Consider the following 21,125-nt stretch of genomic DNA (forward strand, 5'->3'; position numbering starts at 1 on the left):
AAAAAAAAAAAAAACAACAACAATGGGTTGAACGAGTGATGGGTATCCAAAACTCTCTGTACTATCTTTGCAGCTGTTCTAAATATCTAAAATTATGCCAAAATAAAGTTTATTAAAAGAAAAAAATCAGGAGCCTGATTTCCAAAAATTTCCAAATTTTTCTGTGATCTGGTCTAATTCAAATAACATGGTAGGGTGGGGAGCCTGGTTGGCTCAGTCAGTAGAGCATGTGACTGTAATCTCAAGCTCATAAGTTCAAGCCCCACTATGGGCTGGGCATGGAGCCTACTTTAAAAACAAACAGGAATGCCTGGGTGGCTCAGTTGGTTAAGCATCTGCCTTCAGCACAGGTCACGATCCCAGGGTCCTGGGATCGAGCCCTGCATCGAGCTCCCTGCTCAGCAGGAAGCCTGCTTCTCCCTCTCCCACTCCCCCTGCTTGTGTTCCCTCTCTCGCTGTCTCTCTCTGTCAAATAAATAAATAAAGTCTTTAAAAAAATAAAAAATTAAAAGATAAAATAAAAGAGTGGCGCCTGGGTGGCCAGTTGCTAAGCGTCTGCCTCTGGCTCAGGGCGTGATCCCCGTGTTCTGGGATCGAGCCCCGCATCAGGCTCGTCTATTGGGAGCCTGCTTCTTCCTCTCCCACTCCCCCTGCTTGTGTTCCCTCTCTCGCTGGCTGTCTCTCTGTCAACTAAATAAATAAAATCTTTAAAAATAAATAAATAAATAAAATAAATCTTAAAAAAAAATTAAAACGGATGAGCTCTACCACTAAAAAAATGCCATGCAGACATGGCTTTATGAGAGTTCTATCTAATTTCAAAGAAAAGGTAGGCTCCATGTTGTTTGTTTGTATCTTTTATTTTATTTATTTATTTATTTATTTATTTATTTATTTATTTATTTATTTATTTATTTTTAAAGATTTTATTTATTTAGTTGACAGAGAGACAGCCAGCGAGAGAGGGAACACAAGCAGGGGGAGTGGGAGAGGAAGAAGCAGGCTCCTAGCGGAGGAGCCTGATGTGGGGCTCGATCCCACAATGCCGGGATCACGCCCTGAGCCGAAGGCAGACGCTTAACGACTGAACCCCCAGGCGCCCCAGAGCTCATCTGTTTTAATTTCTTACACAATCCACTTTGGTTACAGATTTTGGTAGAGAATCAAATATTTCCTTTAGATTTTCAATTTGTTGGTCTAAAGTTATACATATTTTGTAATAATTTTTCTATTTTCTTCCATATCTGTAGTTATCTCATTCTTCCCATTCTGAAAAGCACTGTACTTTGATTTTCTCTTTTACCTTAATAAGGGTGGCCATAAGGTTTTCTTCTTTAGTCATAATTTAAAGGACCAGTTTCTGATTTTATATTTACTTCTCATAGGGATTCTTTTTCCAATTTCCTTGATTTCAATTTATATCTATATTAATTCCCTTCCCCACTGCCTTTAAACCTACATCTGACAGGGACACCTGGGTAGCTCAGTTGGTTAAGCAGATGCCTTTGGCTTGGGTCATGATCCCAAGTTCCTGGGATCAAGCCCTACATCGGGCTCCTTGCTCAGCCAGGAGCCTGCTTCTCCCTCTGCCTGCCACTCCCCCTGCTTGTGCTCGCTCTCTCTCCCTCTGACAAATAAATAAAATCTTTAAAAAACAAAACAAAACATACACATCTGACAGTCCTCTGGAAAAGGAAGTCTTTCCACTCCATGATCCATATATACACACTCCCCACAATTCCAGAAGCTCCTACTTCTATCCCTTTCTCTAGATTACAGCATTCTCAGCAGCTCAACACTGACCTTAGGTTTGCTTCTCCCACAGCTCTGGGAAGTGCTGTGAAGATAAAGAACTTCCAGACCTTCTTGCCACCCACCACCGCTAACATGGCCGCAAGCCTCTGGCCAAGGTAAGACCGATGCTGCTGGGACTCACCGGGTAGACAAAGAGGTGGGGTCCAGGGTCCAGATGAGAATGCAGGTCTGGCAGGCCACGGCCAAGACAGAGGCGCTGAGGGGCTTCCAAGCCAGCGCTGCCACATTTCGCTGCAGCCGATGCTTCAGGGAGGGGACTATAGTGCTGTGGTGAAGGTTGAGGGACTGAGTCAAAGCAGGGACACTATAGCTCAGGGCACCGGAGTTCAGTTGAGGAGGGAAAGCCAAGAGAAGAAAGCGGCTCACGCAGAGCCCGGGGGTATTGTGGGACAGAAGGATTGGATAAAGGTTAGATCTGGAAATAGGACACATCTCATTGTGGAGACCCCCTGACTCTAGTTCTGGGCGGGGTCATGTGGACCAAACCCAGGAATCCACTGCAGCCCTGGAACCAAGGCTGGTGAGGAAAGGAGGCTGACTTAGGGAGACCGAAGAGTCGGAGCCCGCCCAGTAGGTGTCCACGTACCTGCTGGCATTGTACACACGGATTGAGTCATCTAGCAGGGCCACTGCAAACTTGTTGGTGTGGGGGTGCCAGGCAAAGACCCGCAAGCAGCAGCTGGACCTGGGGCCGGAGTGAGCACGAGGAGTCTGAATCCATCCTCCAGCCCTGAGGCTCAGATTCCCTGTCCCATGAAGGCATTATTGTTTTTCACTTTTTCTTTTCTTTTTTGGGGGAGTGAGAATGTGGGTAATAGTCAGAAAAGGGGCAGGAGGGATCTCTGCCTTGACTTCCCTCTCCCCTGGAGAAGTTTCCAGGTTCAGGACTTCCTTCCCACAAAAGCCTCCGAGCTTGTACACTCACCAGTTTGTGACTTGGGCAAATTCAGCAATCAGATCTTCGCTCCTGAGCTACGAGAACAAAGCAGATAGAGGATGTGCGGGAACAAAGGGAGCTTATCCCCACAACTTCTGGCAGGGTCCTGGACCATTCCCACCCTCTCCAGCCTTCCTTCCCACCCCACCCTGACCTTGAGGGATGGGAAGTGGAAGAGGGCAGAAGTGGGGGAGTGGCAGCCAGAGGGTCAGGGGAGGAAGCCAAACTTACAGACAGATGGGGGAACAGGGACCCATGGAGGGAGGAAGCCCATCGGCAGAGTGCCAGGGCCCAGCTGGACGCCGTCTTCACCCACTCAAACACTGTGGGGTTGAGGAAGCAGCTCTGATTAAACCATTCACAGGGCTGTCACTGGGCACCCCTGCATAAGGACTGAGCAAGGAAAGGACACGCATTCCCCAGGGCCTTCCGCCCATGCACACTTGGGACGGCCACTCTGGGGTATGTGAGGTAGGCGGAGACGAGAAAAGATGGCACCAGCAGAGACAACTGGGACAGGAAAACAAGGCTAAAGGGAAGGGGGCTGGGCCAAGAGGTACTGGGGTGAATTAGGAAGAATATGGAGGGGAGATGCCAACGACAAAACCAGAGAACGCTGGAGAGAAAAATACTTACCCTCCTCCTCCGAGTTCGCAATTTCATTCAGCACCCCAAAAAGGCCCATATCACGCCTGAGAGAGGAAGCTGGGAGTCAGATTACTCTGAACCCTTCGGTCTCCCTCTACAGGTTACACTCATTCAGTAAACGTGTACAAAAATAAGGGCACTCGGGCGCCTGGTGGGCTCAGTCGGTGGAACGAGTGACTCTTGATCTCCAGGTTGTAAGTTCAGGCCCCACACTGGGTGTAGAGATTACTGAAAAATAAAACCTTGTGGAGCGCCTGGGTGGCTCAGTCAGTTAAGTGTCCGACTCTTGATTTCAGCTCGGGTCTTGATCTAGGGGTCATGAGTTCAAGCCCCCCAAAGGGCTCCATGCTGGGTGTGGAGCCTACTTAAAATAAAATACCATACCATAAAATCTTACCAAAAACAAAAAAAAAGGAGCATTCACATTTAATGAGCGCCAAGTATGTGCCCGGCACTTTATATGTTATCGTTTCATCTAATGACCACACTACTCTGAACGGCATTCTGCTCATTGTACCAACAAGACAACTAAGGCTGAGAGGTCTTTCAGGGCTTTACGAGTAGGTCAGGGGGTCAAGACCTGGCCTGAGCCTGTGAATGCAAAGCCATGAAAAGACTTTTTTTTTTTTAAATAATCTCTACACCCAACATGGGTTCAAACTCACAACCGAGATCAACAGTCACGCTCTCCTGACTGAGCCAGCCGGCTGCCCCACCATGGAAGGATTTTAAGCAGAGGAATAAACTGATGACACCAGCATTTTAAAGATGTATTTATTTCTTTCTTTCTTTGAGAGAGCGAGTGAGCACGGGCATGTGCGCACGCCCGTTGGGGGAGGGGCAGAAGGAGAGAACCTTCAAGCAGACTCTCCACTGAGCACGGAGCCTGAAGCGGGACTCCGTCTCATGGCCTGAGCAGAAACCAAGAGTCGGACGCTCAACCAACTGAGCCACCCAGGCGACCCCCACCACCGACATTTTAGGAAGATCAGTCTGGCTACAAATTGGAGGGGTGCAAAAATGAAGAGGAGGAGCTGGGTTAAGAGGCTAACTTCAGGGGCGCCTGGGTGGCGCAGTCGTTAAGCGTCTCCCTTCGGCTCAGGGCGTGATCCCGGCGTTATGGGATCGAGCCCCACATCAGGCTCTTCCGCTGGGAGCCTGCTTCTTCCTCTCCCACTCCCCCTGCTTGTGTTCCCTCTCTCGCTGGCTGTCTCTCTGTCAACTAAATAAATAAAATCTTTAAAAAAAAAAAAAAAAAAGAGGCTAACTTCAGGAATCTGGAAAAAAACGCCAAAGTGCTCTGAACCAACAGGGTTGGAGAAAAGCAGACAGATTTGAGAGGCTGAAGAAGTAGAATGAACAGAATTTGAGGGCTAGACATTAGTAAGAGTGATATCAAGGGAAACAGCTACGTAGTAATTACAGCAGCTAATACTGCCCACAGTATGCCAAGGCCAGGCGAGATGCTTCACACGCATTACCTAAGTCAGCCGCTATCACAACCTTTCAAAATAGGGCTTGTTAACAACTGCATTTTTAGATGAGAGAACAGAGGCATGAAGAAGTTAGTATTATCAATACGACCTCGGTAGGAAGTAGCAGCATCAGGATTCAACCAGTCTGCCCCGGAGCCTACACTCAAATCACGTGCTCCTCAATGAGTAGTAAGGCCATTCCTTAGGAGGAAAAACACAAGGCAGAAGCAGGTTTGGGAAGGAAAATGGAGATCGGCTTTGAACATGCTGAGTGTGTGAAAGCCTGCGGAAGGGCCGACCGACAGTGTTTGGCAGCCAAGGGAACAAGCAGGTATGAAGAATCAATTGCGAGTCCAGCCCAGGATACCAACGCTTCAGGAACATCAGAAAGAGGAGGTACAGAAGAGAAGCAGCAGCTGAAGAGAGAGGCAGTGAGAAAGAGCCTAGGACCGGATGACTTATCAGCCAATAAATGGCTGTTTAACTTCACTCACACAAAGACGTGCAAATTAAATGGTATTACGATAACAAATACCTAAATCTGGCAGCACATGTGTTGGGAAACAGGCACTCTCATACACTGCTGGTGGGACTGTAAACATGTACAATTTCAACGGAGGACTATTTGGCAACAGCTCACGAAATTACAAAGGAACATACCCTTTGAAGCCGTCTACTAGATTTGCAGGAATTTATCCTACACATGACAGTGATAATAACTAACCCTTGAAGGTATTAATATGTATGTGCCAGGCACTGTTCTCTAAGAGCTTTATATCCATTAATTCATTTCATCATCACTACAACCTTGTAAAATCGGTCCCGTTTTACAGACGAGGAAAGTGAGGGACCAAGTGATTAAGTAACTTGCCCAAGATCACACAGCTAAAGAGTGACACAGCCAGGAACTGAATCCACGCAATATGGCTCCACTCCTAAATGTGCTAAATGAATGACCTAAATACGAGATTATTCACTGAAACATTATCCCTAACCTTGCTGAGCTTCAGGTAAAGGCTCAGAAAGCGGTAATGACACGAAGAGGGGGTAGGGAGCAGGCTCACTTAAACCAGAAAGGAAGGCAAGTCATTGGAGATAAAATGAACTACTGTCAACTCAAGTTTCCCAATAAGGCCTGCTAATTTGTTATGATGAATGCTATCCGGCACCAAGCTAGAGAGAGCCTGGCAGCTCAAGGCAGAGGGATGGTGGCCCCATCTTCTCCAGGATCTGCAAACCATGGTCCAGAAGACCCTCTGCCACATCTCACCATATGTTGATGCATCTCTTCCACACTTGCTCCCGGTGATGGATGAAGGCAGTTCTTGTGCCATGGTCCAGCTTCCCAGGGGTCTTCAGGGGATCCTTAGTCAGGTTCAGGACAGGAAGATTGATCCACTATAGGCCAGAAGTGAGAGGTGTGACAATGAATCAGTCTCTTCCCCAGATCTCTGCTGAACTCCCTGCCATCTCCAAATCATGGCTGGGCTAAGAGCAAAAAGCTCTGGAGACCTGTTTCCCATTCCCATAAGCCTAATCCCTGTGGGAAACTGAAAGAGAGCTTAACTCCCTTATCTGTAAAACTAGCTTATTTTAGGGTGCCTGGGTGGCGCAGTCGTTAAGCGTCTGCCTTTGGCTCAGGGCGTGATCCCAGCGTTCTGGGATCGATCCCCGCATCAGGCTCCTCTGCTGGGAGCCTGTTTCTTCCTCTCCCACTCCCCCTGCTTGTGTTCCCTCTCTCGCTGGCTGTCTCTCTCTCTGTCAAAAAAAAAAAAAAAAAAAAAAAAACCCACACAACAACTAGCGTATTTCATTGGGTTGCTGTAATTATTAGATCTTATAACATCTGTGAGGCACACCTGACTCGTCTTTCTTACACAGCAAACGCTCAATAAATAGCAGTTTCTCTCCCTCTTCCTTCCCAGGAAATCCGTGGGGTGGGGGTGGGGGGACCCTCCAGGTTGTGCCTTCCCAGCTCGCCCAGATACTGTCCTCAACTTATGCACCCTCATATCCCCTAAATTCTCCCTCATTCTCTCCATTCCCTTTAGGCCCGCCCCACACCTCCTCAACATCCCTCGCCCTCCAATCCCAGCCCTAAAATAAATTCCAGCCCTTCTAGTCTCAAGTCCGGGCCAGGCTGCTTCCAGTCGACCAGGCTGAGAACCGCGACCCCGGCCCCCGGGCAGGGCCTCAGGAGCCCCATTCTCCCTGGCCCCGCCCCCATGTCTGTAGGTCCCCTCCCTCCTCGCTCCGGCCACCTGGCCCCGGAAGTCGGGAGGCGGACTCTCATAGCTATTGCCTGTCGCCAGCTCGTTATTGTGCTCGTATAGGGTGACTTGACCCCTAGGCGGCGGCGGAGGGAACAATCCTAGAGAGCACATCTTGCCGGTCCCAAGGACGTCTGGAATCGGTAAACTCACGGATCCCGCTTCCCTAACTCTTAGTTCCCGGGCTAGATTCGGATCCGTACGGGTAGCCGCCTGGGACAAACGCCGATGCAAAATTCAACGGAAGTGAGGGGAAGAGTAACGCAGAACACGAACGCGTGCGCAGTCCCGAGACAGACTTCCAGCGCTTCCTCGCGCGCCGCCTAGCGGCCGGAGGGAGAGCCGCGGGGGCATGCCCGCGAGGTCAGGCCCTAGTTAAGGGTCAGGGTGGGTGGGTGTGTTTTGTGTGTGTTTTGTGTTGTGTGTTGTGTGTTGTGTGTGTGTGTGTGTGTGTTCTCTGTGAGACTGCTTTTTTATTTTATTTTATTATTATTATTTTTTAACCAGTTCCGAATTCCGCAACACAGGTTCCCACTCACCCTCAGCGCTCGGAAAGCCCAAAATAAGCCACGGTTCAGGGAAGTATCTAATTAAAGCCTCCCAGGACTGTGGATCGTCCAAAGGGAAACGTGGACTCTGTCGGGCAGCTGGCGAAAGCTAAGGGAAAAGCCTCCGAGTGGGGGTGGGGATGGGGGAGTCCGGAGAGACCTTGGGAGGGAGAGGGATACGCCAGCCAAAACCTCAGGCCCCCAGGGTTACGGGTGGAGGGCGAGTGAGTTGGAAAACAGTGACGTTTCCTGCGCGTATTATATAGTAAAGTGCTTGTATAATCTTTTTTTTTTTTAAGATTGTATTTATTTATTCATGAGAGACACAGAGAGAGAGGCAGAGGGAGAAGCGGGTTCCATTCTGAGCAGGGAGCCTGATGCGGGACTCGATCCTCGCACGCTGGGATCAAGACCTGAGCTTAACCTGCTGAACCACTTAGGCTCCCCAAGTGCTTGTATAATCTTTACAACAACCGCATGAGGTGGGTACTGTTCTATAACCATGAGGAAAATGAGACACAGAGAATTTGTACCAAAACCAGGCATTCTGATTTAAGAATTAAAGTGAGATTGGGGCGCTTGGCTGGCTCAGTCGGTGGAGCCTGCCACTCTTGATCTCAGAGTGGTGAGTGCCGGCCCCATGTTGAGTGTAGAGTTTACTTAAAAACTAAATATTAAAAAGAAGAAGAAGAAGAAGGATGCCTGGGTGGCTTAGTTAAGTGTCTGCCTTCAGCTCAGGTCGTGATCCCAGAGTCCTGGAACCAGAGCCCCACCTCGGGCTCCCTGCTCAGCGGGGAGTCTGCTTGTCCCTCTCCCTCTGCCCCCACCCCTGGCTTGTGTTTGTGCTCTCTCTTGCTCTGTCTTTTAAATATTAAAGAAGAAAAGTCAGGGTGACTGGGTGGCTCAGTCATTGGGTGTCTGCCTTCGGCTCGGGTCATCATCCCAGGGTCCTGGGATCAAGCCCCACATCAGGCTTCTTGCTCAGTGGGAAGCCTGCTTCTCCCTCTCCCACTCCCCCTCCTGGTGTTCCCTTTCTCGCTGTGTCTCTCTCTGTCCAATAAATAAATAAAATCTTGAATGAATGAATGAATGAATGAATGAATAAATGAAAGAGAAAGAAAGAAAGAGAAAAGGAAAGAAAGAAAAGAGAAAGAAGAAAAGGGAGATTGATTTTATTCTGGTTCCAAAGGATGGAACTAGAATGCAGAATGGAGGCTCCTCATCTTACAGCTGTGTGACTTTGGGAGTCTTTGAATTCTTTGAGCCTCAGCTTCCTCACTTTTGCAGTGTCCTAGTTATTTCCCATGGTTGTTTCCCATACAAAATAATGGAAATGAAACCATTTAATACATTTTAAGTACCAAACACTCAATTAGCCATAACTCTGCCATGAACTCCGTGACCTTGGGCTTTGGTTTGTTCATTTCATAAGGGTTAATGGGCAAGTCCAACGACCCTGCTCTGGGAACACGGAAATGTGGAAAGCCTCGTCCCCACTCCCAAGAGTTGCTCTGGTTGGGGAATCTAGGGGGCATTCTAAGTTTAGCATTCTTGGGCTCTGTCTACTCTTCCTTTCTACATGAAAAGTTGCCCCCAAGAGAGTTATTCCAGGGTCAGAAAACAAGAAGGCTCCAGAAGGCTTCTCTGAAAATGCCCTTAACACACAGAAAGCCATGGGTCTCCCCTACTCTAGTACTTCCCAAATGTTAGTGAACATAGACACACCAGAGGATCTTGCTAAAATGCAGATTCTGGGGTAGAGCTCTTAAGCTGTATTTCCAAAATGCCCCCAACGTGATACTGCACAGACTAAATTTTGAGGAGTCCCAGTTTAATTTTCTAGGTTAGTTCACTGTCGCCTGGAAAGTCACAGAAAGCTTAAAGAGCATAGAGTAAAAACAGGGTAGTTTGGGGCAACTTGCTGAGAAAGCTCTCCTTGAAAGGGGGCAGTAGTGCAGGCTTTGAAGGAAGAGAGGGAGTCCCTGACTCTGACAGATTAGGGAAGAGCACTGAGAACCCACCCACAAAGTTTGCGTTTGTCCTCAATCGTGCCACCATCCAACCCCGGATACCCCCCAAGAAATCACTGCGGACTGGGCCTGCAACTTGCGCCTCCCTTCGGTGGAGCCTGATTTCTACTAACAGGTTGTGTTGTAATTACCGGGTTAGGTTTCCTGCCTCTCCCCCTGTAATATGAACTGGGGAGGAGGAACAGTGCGCTGTGTGTTCATAGTCGGCCCCCGCCTCCCCCGTACTTACTTAACGTTTGTTCAGTTTTCCGGGGTTTGCAGATTCTGGGGAGGCCGACGTGCAGGCCTAGCGCACTCCCCACTCATTTCACCAGGGGGCGCGGCGGCCCCAGCGACGCAGCCACGGGGACCCACCGTCCCCAGGGCCCAGAGCGCTCAGCGGGCGGTCTCCACTGCCGGGAGAGGGCGGGGGCGCTCCCTCCGGCCTGGGCGGGGGGGACACCGAGGCAGCGCCAGGCCACTGCCCGAGTTTTCTAAAGGGGTCCCCGACTTTGGGAGGCGGGAGGCGCCGCCGGAGCCCGAGTGCCCGGAGCTCGGCCCGCCGAGGCCCGGCGCCCCGGCTCGGGGCCGGTAACCAGGCGCACATGGCCCGCCCGGCCCTGTTTGTCCTGGCAGCGCGCCGCCGCTATTTGAGGCGGTTTTTATCTCCCAGAAACCAGCAAAACCCCAAGCGGAGTCTAGGGAAGATGAAAGGGGCCGAGGGGCCGGGAGGGGAGGATCGCGAGGCCGCGGCGGGCGGGGGCTGGCACCGGACAGGCGGGGACCGGGAGGCGAGAGGGCCAGGCCCCGGGGGGTCCCGAGGAGCCTGCCCGGCGGGGTGGGAGCCGGAGCCCGGGACCCCCGCCCCCGCCCGCGGGAGGAGCCGTGGAACGCGGCCCTCTTCAAAGCGCCTTTGAAGCGCCGCGCCCCGCCCCGCCTGAGGGCAGGACGTTTCGCACCTGGCCGGGGCGGCCGCGGCGGCAGGCGGAGGAGGGGGCTGGCCGCCCGGACCCGCCCGCAGCGCCTCCCGAGCCGGCCCGGGGCGGGGCGGGGGGGACGGTGCCCGAGGGGCGCCGCCCGTGCGCCCCCTCAGCCCCGCGGGGGAGCCCGGGGGCGGAGGCCGCACAAAGCCCTATTGTGGCTCCGGGCTGGCCGCCACAGAGTGGCTTTTGTTCGTCCGCTAACTTGGCGGCGGGCACGGCTGATTGCAGCCCGGGGGCAGGGGGCGGTGAAGTGCCAGGCCGGGGCCGCCCGCCGGGACGCGCTCGGGGCCGCGCCGTAGTCCGCGCCGCCGCCGCGGGGCCCTGCCGGGGCCGGGGTCGGGAGGCAGAGGCCGGGAGAGAGCCGGGGAAGAAACCCCGCCTTCCCAACTCGACCGAGAGCTCTGGGCGCTCAAAAACTGACCTCAGCCCGAGGGCCTGGCCGCGGACACAGTGTGCCAACGGGCACGATGGGATGCCCGTGGGGAGTCTCCAGTTTGCCAAGGAAAAATCCTGTGGCTCACTCTTCTTCCTTCCTCTTTCTCTTTTCTCACCAGGACAAAATTTAAAATCGAACTTTTTATTAAATAATAATAATAATTAAAATAAAAAAAAGACTCCATGAGGGCATGATCCTTTCCCTTCCACAATATTACCCTCTCCCCAAGCTCCAGCGGCTTTAGCCCTTTAACTTGGGGCCTTGAGGGAGCAGGAGATAGAAAAGGAGGATCCAGAGTCACAGGAAAGGCATTCAAAGGCACGAAGCGGCTTTAAAAGTCACCAGAGGTGGAGTTGGGAGCATTGGAAGTCCCTGGTTGGGGGCCTGGGGATGCGACCCCAAATCAGCTTGGGGACCTCTGTCCTCCTAGCTCTATGAATTCTTCCTTCTCATGGCTTCTAGGCACCAGCCTAGCAGTGCCTTGTACAGAATAGGCACTCAATAAATACTGGATTTATGTGAATCTGATCCCAGAGGAAGCCTTCCCCACCTAGTCTTCAGGAGAGGCACCTCAGAACCAGTGTGCCCCTCCTGTTAGGTGGGCTTCCCCAAGAGCATGTCTAGGATGGCAGCTGCAAGCTCTCCATAACCTTGGCAACAAGGGATTAGCCTAATGGGGTCATGGTGTCAGGGGAGGGGCAGTGGAAGAACCCGCTCTGGGGTCAAGGGAGCTGGGGTACATTCCAGTCCTCCCCTCCATAGGACTTGAGGTTTCACAGCTTCTGGCTGGGGTTGGGAATATTAGGGATTCCCTAATTGAGAGACACCCCATCAACTCTTTAACAGAGATCTAGCTAACCAACCCTATTAGCAGAGATTCTATTAAAAGAGAAACCCCATTAACTGAGACCCTGATGATAGAAGTTCTATTAACAAGATCTCCAGGAACACTTTTTCTATACGGACATACACTTAGCTAAAATTTCCATAGCAGAAATGGACCTCCTTCCCTCCCCAGCTCACTCTACCTGACCTGTCATCATAACTTAGATAAATAGAATTATTATTATTAGTATTCATTTCTCTTGGAACATAGGGGTTAAATATACAGGCCTGGGGGCAGCCTCCCTGACCCTGGGGTCACCCCATTTTTGGGATGAGATCCCCACTGGTCTGCCCCCCTCTTGGCACCCTGCTCCCTGCCAGGTCACTAACCCCAATCCCCCTAACTCTGGTCCCTAATGAAGAGGCCACCAGGGGGCAATAAATTATCATCATCATCATCATTATGTTTGTAAAAAAACAAAAACAAAAACGTTCTGGAGCATGGAAAGGAAGTGGAAGAAGAAGCTGGGAAGACTGGAGCCTGGAAGCTAAGCAATAGTGGTAAATAAGCTTGGGGAGCAGAAAGGATGCTTGTCAAGGAGTTAGTGAGCTGGAGAAAGAAAGTGTGGGGAGCCCAGCTGGAAGGGAAATGAGATGGGGTGGTAAGAGCAGAGGAGAGGGACGCTGGGAGCAGGGGCGAGGGAAGATCTTAGGAAGCCAGAGCACAGGAATCAGGCACAAAGTGAGAGCCTGAGATGAGAGACGGCAGAACAGCCTCACGGCAAAGGGAGGGGTGAGCTGCGGAGGCATGCTGGGAGACAACCGGGCCCAGAACGGCCAGGGGAGAGATGGCGAGAGCCCCAAGGGCAGCATGCATGGGGCAAAGGGGGTAAGGGACAAGAAGTGGTCCACAAAGCTGGGGGGTGCGGAGGCTGGCAAGGCAGCCCTGGGACTGGAGACCCCCCACCCCGCTCAGATCTCCAGCAGGTTGCTCTGCTCTGGGCTGCCTTCAGGGGCTTTCTCTGGGGGTGCTGGGGAGGCTGATGGTCGGGGCGTCTGACTGGCCTCCTCTTCCCCTGCACTGCGGCCCTCCCCCAGTTCCTTGGGGCCGCTGGGAGGGGGCCCTGGGCCTGGCTCGCCGTGGGTACGTTGGTGTTTGCTCAGGTGGTCACTTCGGGTAAAGCGCTTGGAGCAGAGCAGGCAGGTGAACTTCTTCTCCCGGGTGTGGGTACGCACGTGGCGCTCCAGCTCGTCCGAACGGGTGAACCTCTTGCCGCAGAAGAGCCAGTTGCAGACGAAGGGCCTCTCGCCCGTGTGCCAGCGCAAGTGCGCCTTCAGGTGGGAGGCCTTGCCGTACACCTTGCCGCAGCCCGGGATGTGGCAGCTGTGGATGGGCTTCCTCCGCAGCCCCGCCGCCGCCGCCCCCAGGCGCTCTAGCTCCTGACAGTTGGGGCAGTCGCAGGAGGACCGCCCCGCTCCGCCACCTCCATATCCACCACTGCCCCCTGTGCCGGCCCCCCGGGGGGGTTTGGCCCCGCCGCTCCCCTCCAGCTGCCCACTATTGCTCACTGCCTTGGGTTTATAGACGTCTTGGGGCAAGACGTGCTGGGGCCCTGGTTGCAGGAGGTGAGGAGCTGGGTAGGGAGCTGGATTAAGGGGGGCAAAGTCGGACGGGTAGGTGGGCAGCTGGGGGTTCAGCGGAGGCTGAGCAGGGCCTGCGGGCAGTGTCCCTTGCAGCCCATCACCCTGGCCCTGCCCACCACCTAGCCAATTGCCCCCGGGGTGCATGTCCCACCAAGGAGTAGGAGCGTTGCCTGGGCCCGGTGAGATGCCTGCATGGATGCCTGCCTTGTACCAGGAGCCGTAGGGGTGTGCCATGTCCAGAGAGGTGTAGACACTGGGCAGGCAGTCAGAAGAGCTGTGGCCCTTGGGCACTAGTAGCCCAGGGTCCTGGGTGCCCGTGGGCCCAGGGAATGAGTGGGAAAAAGGAGGGTAGTCATTGGCATAGCCCGAGGTGGGTGCAGGAGGACTGCCTGCAGGTGAGAGGAGCCCATTGGTGCTTGAAAAGGGGGCTGGGTAGGCATCCCCCATGGTTTTGGGGGCTGAAAGGTCACTGCCCACAGAGTATGGCTTCTTGGCGCCTGCTTTGCCCAGTGTCGCTGAGTCCCGCAGAGGGCTGCTGCCACCAAATTTGCTGCACGCTGCCGTCAGCATGGCCAGGGGGCTGGAGCCATAGTGAGCTTCCTCCTGTGGACAGAGGGAAGCATGGCTTAGGGGAAGAGGAGGTGAAGTGCGGAAGGAAGGGCAAAGCTCTAGAGACATGGAGAGCAGAACCGAGGGGTCCAGGAAGAGTTGAAGAGGATGGGAGGTAGAGGTGGAAGGGCCAGTGAGCACTGGGCTCAGATGGAGTCGTGGGGCGGACAGCCAAGTCCAGACTGCGGCCTAACAACCCGATCCAGGAGGGAGGAGGCAGGAGGCAGAGCTCACTGTGGAGTTGCTGGGGTGCCTGGGGCCTCAGAGGCACAGGACACACTGCTTAAATAGCCACGAGAAGAGAAGAGCCGGGGATGGATGCAGGACCTAGGTGAGGTGAGAATTAGGGGTCCTACCCCTGGAAGTAGGTTCAGAGCAAAGGCCATGGTCAGAGACTTGGAAAGGAAAGATGAGGTTCAAAGAGTAACATGGGAAGAAAATGAAGTATTAGGGCACTGCAGTTGCCCCCACTCGTATTTGTTCAGCTTTACCCCATATTCCACTTGCTGTCTCTGCTACAGCTTGTGACTAAAGCAGTGAGTGGCCTGGTCTCCCTGAGGCCACAGCCTCATGTCCCTGGTAAGGAATCTCTTGGCAGGGATTCTAGGGCTGGGGAGCAAGAGGAAGCGACGCGGAGACACTGGGACATTGAGAGGGAACAGGGCTGCCGCCAAGCCAGGACTGTGGCTGAGGCAAGAATGTCTTTCAAGCGGGCAGTGGGCACCTCCTGCTTTGTGGAGCCAGCTGGTACCCCTTTGGGGAGGCTGGAGGAGCCCGAAGTCCTCACACCCCTCCAGGGCTGGGAAGCGGGAGGGCTAAGATATTGGCTCACGGCCACACCCCTCCATGTCCAGTGTCCCCTAACATGTAGCCTACGCATATAGCTGGTCTCTCTTCACCTTTCCAGCACCCTGAGTGAAGGAAGATACGTAGATGTGGGGCACGGGGCTCTTTCAGAAACACTAAATGCCCTTGATGCCCACCACACTGCTGCTACCAGGCCAAAGCACCCTGAGATTCCCATCCCTCAGGAGCTCGCGGTACCCCGCCCTGGGTCAGCCTCAGGACACGCCAGGAGGAGATACCCTCCAGGATCCCTGGCTGGTACAGACATCCATTACTGAGAATCCCACCCAAAAAGATGCCCTCAAAAAGTGACCCTGTACAGTTCCCTGACTGGGGCCCTCGAAAGCTGTTCCCAGTAAAGCTGAAAAAGAACCCAAGCATCCAAGACCTCCCTGGTCCCTTGGAGCACACAGCATCCTACAGGTACATCTGGGGTTTTAAGTTTGCGGAGAGAGGCGAGGCGTATGCCCTCATCACTCCCGCACTGTTGCCCAAGGGCAAACCTGCCGCTCCCCGGCCCAGTTACCTCTTTCTGAAGTCCTGTCGACCCCACGGACTCCCAAATTTGAGCCACCAAAAGCTTCCTGAACCCTGGCTATGGGAAAAGCCCCGGGTCCTCCCTAGCCAAAGTTTCCCTGGAGCCTCTGGTCTCACAAGCAGCCGGTAAGCTGAGGCAGGGTAGCTGTCGGGGCAGGACTCAAAGCCTAGCGGAAAGGCAAAGCCACGGAGTAGCGAAGGAGAGAGGCAGAGACCCAGGGTCCGGAGGAGCAAAGGACCCTGCACAGGGTGAGGCATGGCCAAAAAAAAAAAAAAAAAAAAAAGCCACTGGGGGTGGGGTAGGAGGAACAGAGGGGAAAACTGGCATTAAGGGGCAGAAATGGGCAGAGACCCAAAAAAGCAGAAAGGTGAAAAGACAAAGGGCAGGGAGAGAGAGGAAAGCAGAATAAACAAAGAGGTGATGGAGAGAGCCTGGGCTAGGAAGGCAGAGGAAAACAGAGAGGGAGAGAGAGGAGGAAGAAAACAGAAAAGCGGGAGGGGGAGGAGGAAGAAGACAGATCTCCTACCTAAGAGAAAACCACCATGATGCTGGGCCCCAGAAAACCCCCAGACCAGGCCACTCCTCCCTCCTTCTCCCCCTGACCGCTTCTCCCCCTCGGCCCAGCCCGGCTCCGTTGGTTTCCCTGCGGTCGGTTTATTTTTAAAAACGCCGACGCCGTCCCCCCCGCCCGGCCCTCACACTGTGGCCACAGGGGCCTCAGCCAAGCCCAGGGACCCCACCCAGCTGGGGAGAGGGAAGGAGGGGTGAAAGAAGGCAAGCAGCCCCAGGCCAACAGGAGACCCCAGCCCTGGAGCGGAGGCCCCCAGGGCCCCGAGGGCAGGGAAGGGGGAGCAAGGCACCAGTCCCACTCAGACGGGTTCTGGAGGCCAAGAACTGGGCACCTGGCTAGGTTCACCGCAGCCTCAGTTTCCTTCTCCAGCTGCCTGCGCGCTCCTGAGAGGGTCCTACGTATGCGCCCCCATACCTGACCAAATGTATTCCTTTCCCAGGTGCCCAGGAGTCCCACCTTCAAGTTCTTTTTCCTCCTACCACCACCCCATCTTCCGCTAAAACAATAAAAGCCTGAACGTACTGAAAAGGAGTCTTCAGAGAAAGAACAAGGAGCTGTCCCAGCTCTCTCACTCACATGTGCAGCCGTGCAGCCGAGGAAGCAGGGCCCCCTTGCTCCCGGGAGCGACCGTGCCCAGCTGACCTCCTGCCGAAGCTCACTCGGGGGGGCCATCCGCTCTGAGCACCCAAGTTCCCGGGTGCCCTTCACTTTCTGCCTCCACCCATGTGGTTCGGTCCTCCCCACTTCCAATTCTACATCCCCACCTGGCCCTCACCCCCATTTCTCCTTCCCGCCTCTTCCCCTGCAGCTCACTCATCCCAGGTGGGCCTGTCTCGTCCGGCAGCTGCTGCTTCCCTCTCAGAACCCCCAAGTTCTTTCCACCACCAGACAGCCCACCCATGCCAGGCAGATGGCTTCCTGGGTGGGGAAGGGGGACGGTTGAGGGCCCAAGTGCCCCAAAAGTAGGAGAAACAGGCAGAGGACCTGGAATGCCTTTGTGCTGGGGGGCATCTCCAGCTTACCAGCAGTGAGGGACACAAAGGCCCAGATTCCAGGATGCACTCCTCTTGCCAAGGGCCACCCCAATCCTGGGCCTTTCAGCAGGCCTCGGGGCCAGCCCCTCCCCCAAGCACCAGTGCCACGCTGGCAACTCTGGCACGGTGCCCACGCCCACTGACACTGCCCCTGCCCTGGACGGCCCCAGGATTTCCATGCACCTTGGTCCTGAAGCTTCCTCAAGACCAACCGCAGGGTTTCAGTGATGGCTTAATATAGAGTCTAGTGGGGGGACGGCAGGGTGAGCAATCTGCCCTCAGTATAGAGTCTGGTGGGGGGACCCCTGACTGGATACAGAGCAGTGACGAGGGGCATCGTGTCCACCCCACTGGCTTGCACGCCATTCCCTCAGACTCAGTCACAAACTCAGCATTCCCAGCCTTCCACACACACCAGTCCTCACTTGGACCAACAGATGCTCGGCTGGCCCGGCTGCTGCACGTACACACACCTGCGCTCTCACGAAGCCAGTCGCGCGTGCGGGCACGCCAGTTTACATCCCGACACTTGCACCCAGGCCAATGAGCACAGGTGCTGAAAGATTCCCGCTCCATCTCACACACACCTCGCCTACAGGCTGAGTGGGTCGGCTTTCCCTTTGGCCCATCACCCCTGGGACTCGAGCTAGGGCACTGGGAGCAGAGACGGGGGCTTCTGAGGGGCTACTGAAGATGGATGACCTGAAGGGAGGGCCCTCTGGCTCCAAATTCCTGTGGAGGGACCCAGAAAGCAGGACAGAGGTGATGACAGAGAAACAGAGTCAGAGACTCAGAAGCAAGGAGAACTCAGGACGTTCTAAGTGGCTCTGAGTCCTTCCTTTCCAACTATGCACCTGGAGTCCCCCAGAACCCCTGGTAGAGTCAGTGATTTCTCAAACCCCCAAACCTGACCTCCACGGTACCCTAGTTCCCTCCATCCCCAGTGCCAAAGGCAAGGGATGCTGGGGTCCCAGCCCGTAGGGGAAGTGGCCCAGGCCGCCCTGGAGCCTCCCACTCCCAAAATAGAGCCGAGTTTGTCTTTGGCTGAAAGCTAAATATTTGTGAGCCGGGCAGGCGGCCTCAGACCCTGGCCCTCCTCCTTGGTTCCCTCTCAGGCTCGGGCCCGGTTCCTCTGGTCAGCCCCCCCACATGCACAGGGCTGCCCTTCTCCCCTCTCTCATAGCTCACCTCTTCCTCTACACACACTGGCCCAGAGGCCCAGCCCCTGCCCACCTAAAAACCAGACCAGCTGCAGCTCAGGCTCAGGCTAGGGGCTCCTGGAGATTGGACCCCCGAGGCACTATACCCACTTGCTGCCCAGTGTCCCCTCCACCAGCTCTCTCACTCTCTCCCCCTGTCTGCCATGGCTGACCTATCTCCCACCTCTCCTCTTCCTCCTCTCTCCATCCCTGTCCACTCCTCGGGGTTGGCGTGCGGGGCGGACCTCAGAGGTCCATGACTTCTTCTGACCTGGCCCCTCTCATCTTCCTTTGACTGCTCTCTGACCCCTGGCCCCACTCTGCCCAACCCTTCCTCCTGCCCTCCACTCCCGCCTCTGAGCCCTGTCCTCTCTCCTCATCAGAGGGACCTTGGAAGTGATAAGCACCACAGCCACTGTCTGTGTGAGTTGGGAGGTGGAGGGGGGGAGGCAGGGATTAGGGCCAGTAGGACTGTCGCTGGTGTCCTGGGGGGAGGAGGGGGCAGTTACCTCAAGCAGGGAGGACGCCATCCTGAGGCTGGGGAACGGGTCCCAAGGAGCCAGGCAGATGGAGAGAGCCAGCCGAGCCGGGAGAGAGAGGGAGAGGGAGAGGGAGGGAGAATGGGAGAATGGGAGAGAAGAGATCTAAAGTTAGAAGGGACTGGGGGGTGGGGGGTGGGGGGGCTGCTCTCTGTCTGTAGGGATCCACCCTCTAATTACAGCTTTCCCAGCGGAGAAGGCTCCGGATCCAATGAGCAGGGCGAGAGAGGGAGGCAGAGGGTCCAAATTTCCTGCTCCATTTGCTGAGCTCCCCAAAGAAGGGATCTGGGCGGGAGAGGAGAAACAGGGCTCCAGGGAAGGGGTGGAAGCAGAAGGAGGGTAGGGCCGGGGGCAAGTTGTCAGGGTGTCCTGAGGGGTGCTGAGGGGGAGGGTCAAAGGGACGGTGGGCCCAGGTGTCCCACACCCCGCCCCCAGCAATCCCATAGGCATCTGTGGGAACCCCTCCCAGGGCTCCCTGGTGTCATGTACCTGGGGGCTCTGGGGCCGGGCGTCCTGGGTCTCTCCTCCCTGGAGGTCTGGCAGTGGGGGTGCGGGCAAGGGCTGGCGTCAGGGCCCCCGGAGGGCTCCGTTCCTCTCCCAGGCCAGCTCCACTCCTGCTCCCACTCGGGCTGCGATCCTACAGTCCCACTGTGACTCCAGAGTCCGGGCTGCTGCCGCCACCGCCGCCGCTCTCCTACTGCTGCTGAGGCCGCCGCGCCGCTGAGGGAAGGAGCAGGAGGGAAAAGGAACAAACCCCAAACCACTAATTAGAGATCCAGGGGGGGGATGGGGGATTGGGGACGACACTCACACGGAGAGACTGGAACACACTGACATACACACTCATGGACAAACCCAGGATGCGACACGCACACGTCTGCGCACACAGTGCAGCCCACACGGCCACAGCCGCTGTCATGAATGGACACAGACAAACTCACACACAAACGAGCACAGTGACATGGCTGGAGGAGCGCACACCACACACACCCCCGAGCTGACCACAGAGGCGCTTGCTTCCCCAGTCACCAGCTCTAGATCAGAACAGTGTGTGTGTGCGTGTGTACGTGTGTACGTGTGTGTGCGTGTGTGTACATGTGTGCGTGTGTGTGCGTGTGCGTGCGTGTGTGTGTGTGTGTGTGTGTGTGTGGTGAGAGACAGGAGGGAGGCCGTGCTCTGGGTGGAGGCTTCCACGGCCTAAACTTTTAGGGTCACTGAGGTAGGTTAGAGAGCAAGGCCTGGAGGAGGGGTGGGGAGTGGGAGGAGGGCTTGGCACAGGTTCAGGGGTTCCCCAATCTTCTTCCCAATGCCTCAGTTTCCCTCCTAGAAAATAACACCTAGGTAGGCCTACCTCCCTTTGTGGGGCAGAATCTGGATCTTCGGATTCTAAGAAAATTGAAGGTGGGCAGGAGTGAGGGTGGAGGTGGAAGGTCATTGGGTCAACTCATCCACGCCTGAGCCTCGCCCCTTTGGATTAACTCCCAAAAAGATAAGCCCTGGCCTCCCTCCGTTATTCCTTGCCAGTTACCATCCTCGGCTCCTCTTGGCCGCTCATCAAATCTCCATCCTTTGCCGGATAGTTCTTCTGAGTGGTCATGCTTTCCTGGGAGGGAGCTCCCAGTTCCCTTTGTCATTGCCATGCATCACTGCCCTCTTGCAGCAGGCAGAATTGAAGTTAGAGCTGCAGCAGGACTTCCCAACAGTGACTTCTCATCGAAATGGGAAAGATAAGATGGAAGGTCAACTAGGTTAGGAGAGGGAAATCCAGAAAGTCTGTGACCTGAAATCTGGGCCCTGAGGTAGGTTTCTGGGAAAGAGGGGACCGGGTCGCCAGTGGGTGGCGTCTCTCCCACAGAGGGGCCCAGCCAGCTGCGGTTGCTGTTTGCGAGTAATTCCCCAACATAACCCTCAGCCCCTCCTAGCCATGTCCATCAGAGGAAAGGAGACCTGTCCTTCCCCACTCCCCTCACTTCCCAACACAATTCCCTCGCTTTCTCCTCTTGTGTTCCCACTTCCCCGCTCCTTTTGCTCTTGCTGATGCTGATGAAAAGGTGGGGTGGAGGGAGGAGCACTCTGGAGGTCCAGGGAGGGCTAAGTGCAGTTTAACCAGCAGGCAGGATCAAAGTTCAGAACCAGGCATTCGGATTCCAGCACCATGATGTGAATTCCCCCAGGGAACCCTGTGGGCCCAGCTTTTGG

General features: G+C 54.8%; 2 protein-coding genes across 6 annotated transcripts in view; both read right to left on the reverse strand.

Annotated features, from left to right (window-relative positions):
* Window positions 1-7,410, reverse strand: part of AAAS (aladin WD repeat nucleoporin) — a 15,067-nt gene extending 7,657 nt beyond the window's left edge. For 2 of the 4 annotated variants that reach the window (XR_005837955.1, XM_008704638.2), the window contains exons 1-7: window positions 6,735-6,982; window positions 6,146-6,273; window positions 3,389-3,444; window positions 2,984-3,075; window positions 2,741-2,787; window positions 2,402-2,500; window positions 1,937-2,080 (exon numbers count right to left, since the gene is read on the reverse strand). Coding sequence is in view for 3 of the 4 variants with exons in the window: in XM_008704638.2 (XP_008702860.1) it covers window positions 1,937-2,080; window positions 2,402-2,500; window positions 2,741-2,787; window positions 2,984-3,075; window positions 3,389-3,444; window positions 6,146-6,273; window positions 6,735-6,950 (782 nt within the window). In the remaining variant the exon portion in view is untranslated. Of the gene's footprint in view, window positions 1-1,936; window positions 2,081-2,401; window positions 2,501-2,740; window positions 2,788-2,983; window positions 3,076-3,388; window positions 3,445-6,145; window positions 6,274-6,734; window positions 6,983-7,136 lie in introns of those variants that run through there. The other 2 variants (XM_008704640.2, XM_008704639.2) reach the window with 2 other exon arrangements.
* A 3,850-nt stretch (window positions 7,411-11,260) lies between these two features.
* Window positions 11,261-20,011, reverse strand: SP7 (Sp7 transcription factor). Of its 2 annotated transcripts, XM_040642530.1 has the most exons (3): window positions 19,416-20,011; window positions 18,897-18,924; window positions 11,261-14,193 (listed from the first exon to the last, which is right to left on the reverse strand). In XM_040642530.1, the coding sequence occupies exons 2-3, from the start codon at window positions 18,915-18,917 to the stop codon at window positions 12,919-12,921; spliced, it is 1,296 nt and encodes a 431-aa protein (XP_040498464.1). In that variant the 5' UTR covers window positions 18,918-18,924; window positions 19,416-20,011; the 3' UTR covers window positions 11,261-12,918. The 2 variants fall into 2 exon arrangements, with proteins under 2 accessions (XP_040498464.1, XP_040498463.1); XM_040642529.1 differs by lacking the exon at window positions 19,416-20,011 and having other exon boundaries at window positions 18,897-18,977.
* Between the last annotated feature and the right edge of the window lie 1,114 nt (window positions 20,012-21,125).

This window comes from Ursus maritimus, unplaced genomic scaffold (genome assembly GCF_017311325.1).
Source record: "Ursus maritimus isolate PB19 unplaced genomic scaffold, ASM1731132v1 scaffold_26, whole genome shotgun sequence".
NCBI lineage: Eukaryota > Metazoa > Chordata > Mammalia > Carnivora > Ursidae > Ursus > Ursus maritimus.

What these genes read in the sequence shown, in the direction of transcription:
- SP7 (XM_040642530.1), bottom strand. Translation starts at nt 18,917, where the DNA reads ATGGCGTCCTCCCTGCTTGAG. An exon ending in TGGCGTCCTCCCTGCTTGAG is followed by an intron (nt 14,194 to 18,896) that starts GTAACTGCCCCC and finishes CTCTGTCCACAG; the next exon opens with GAGGAAGCTCACTATGGCTC.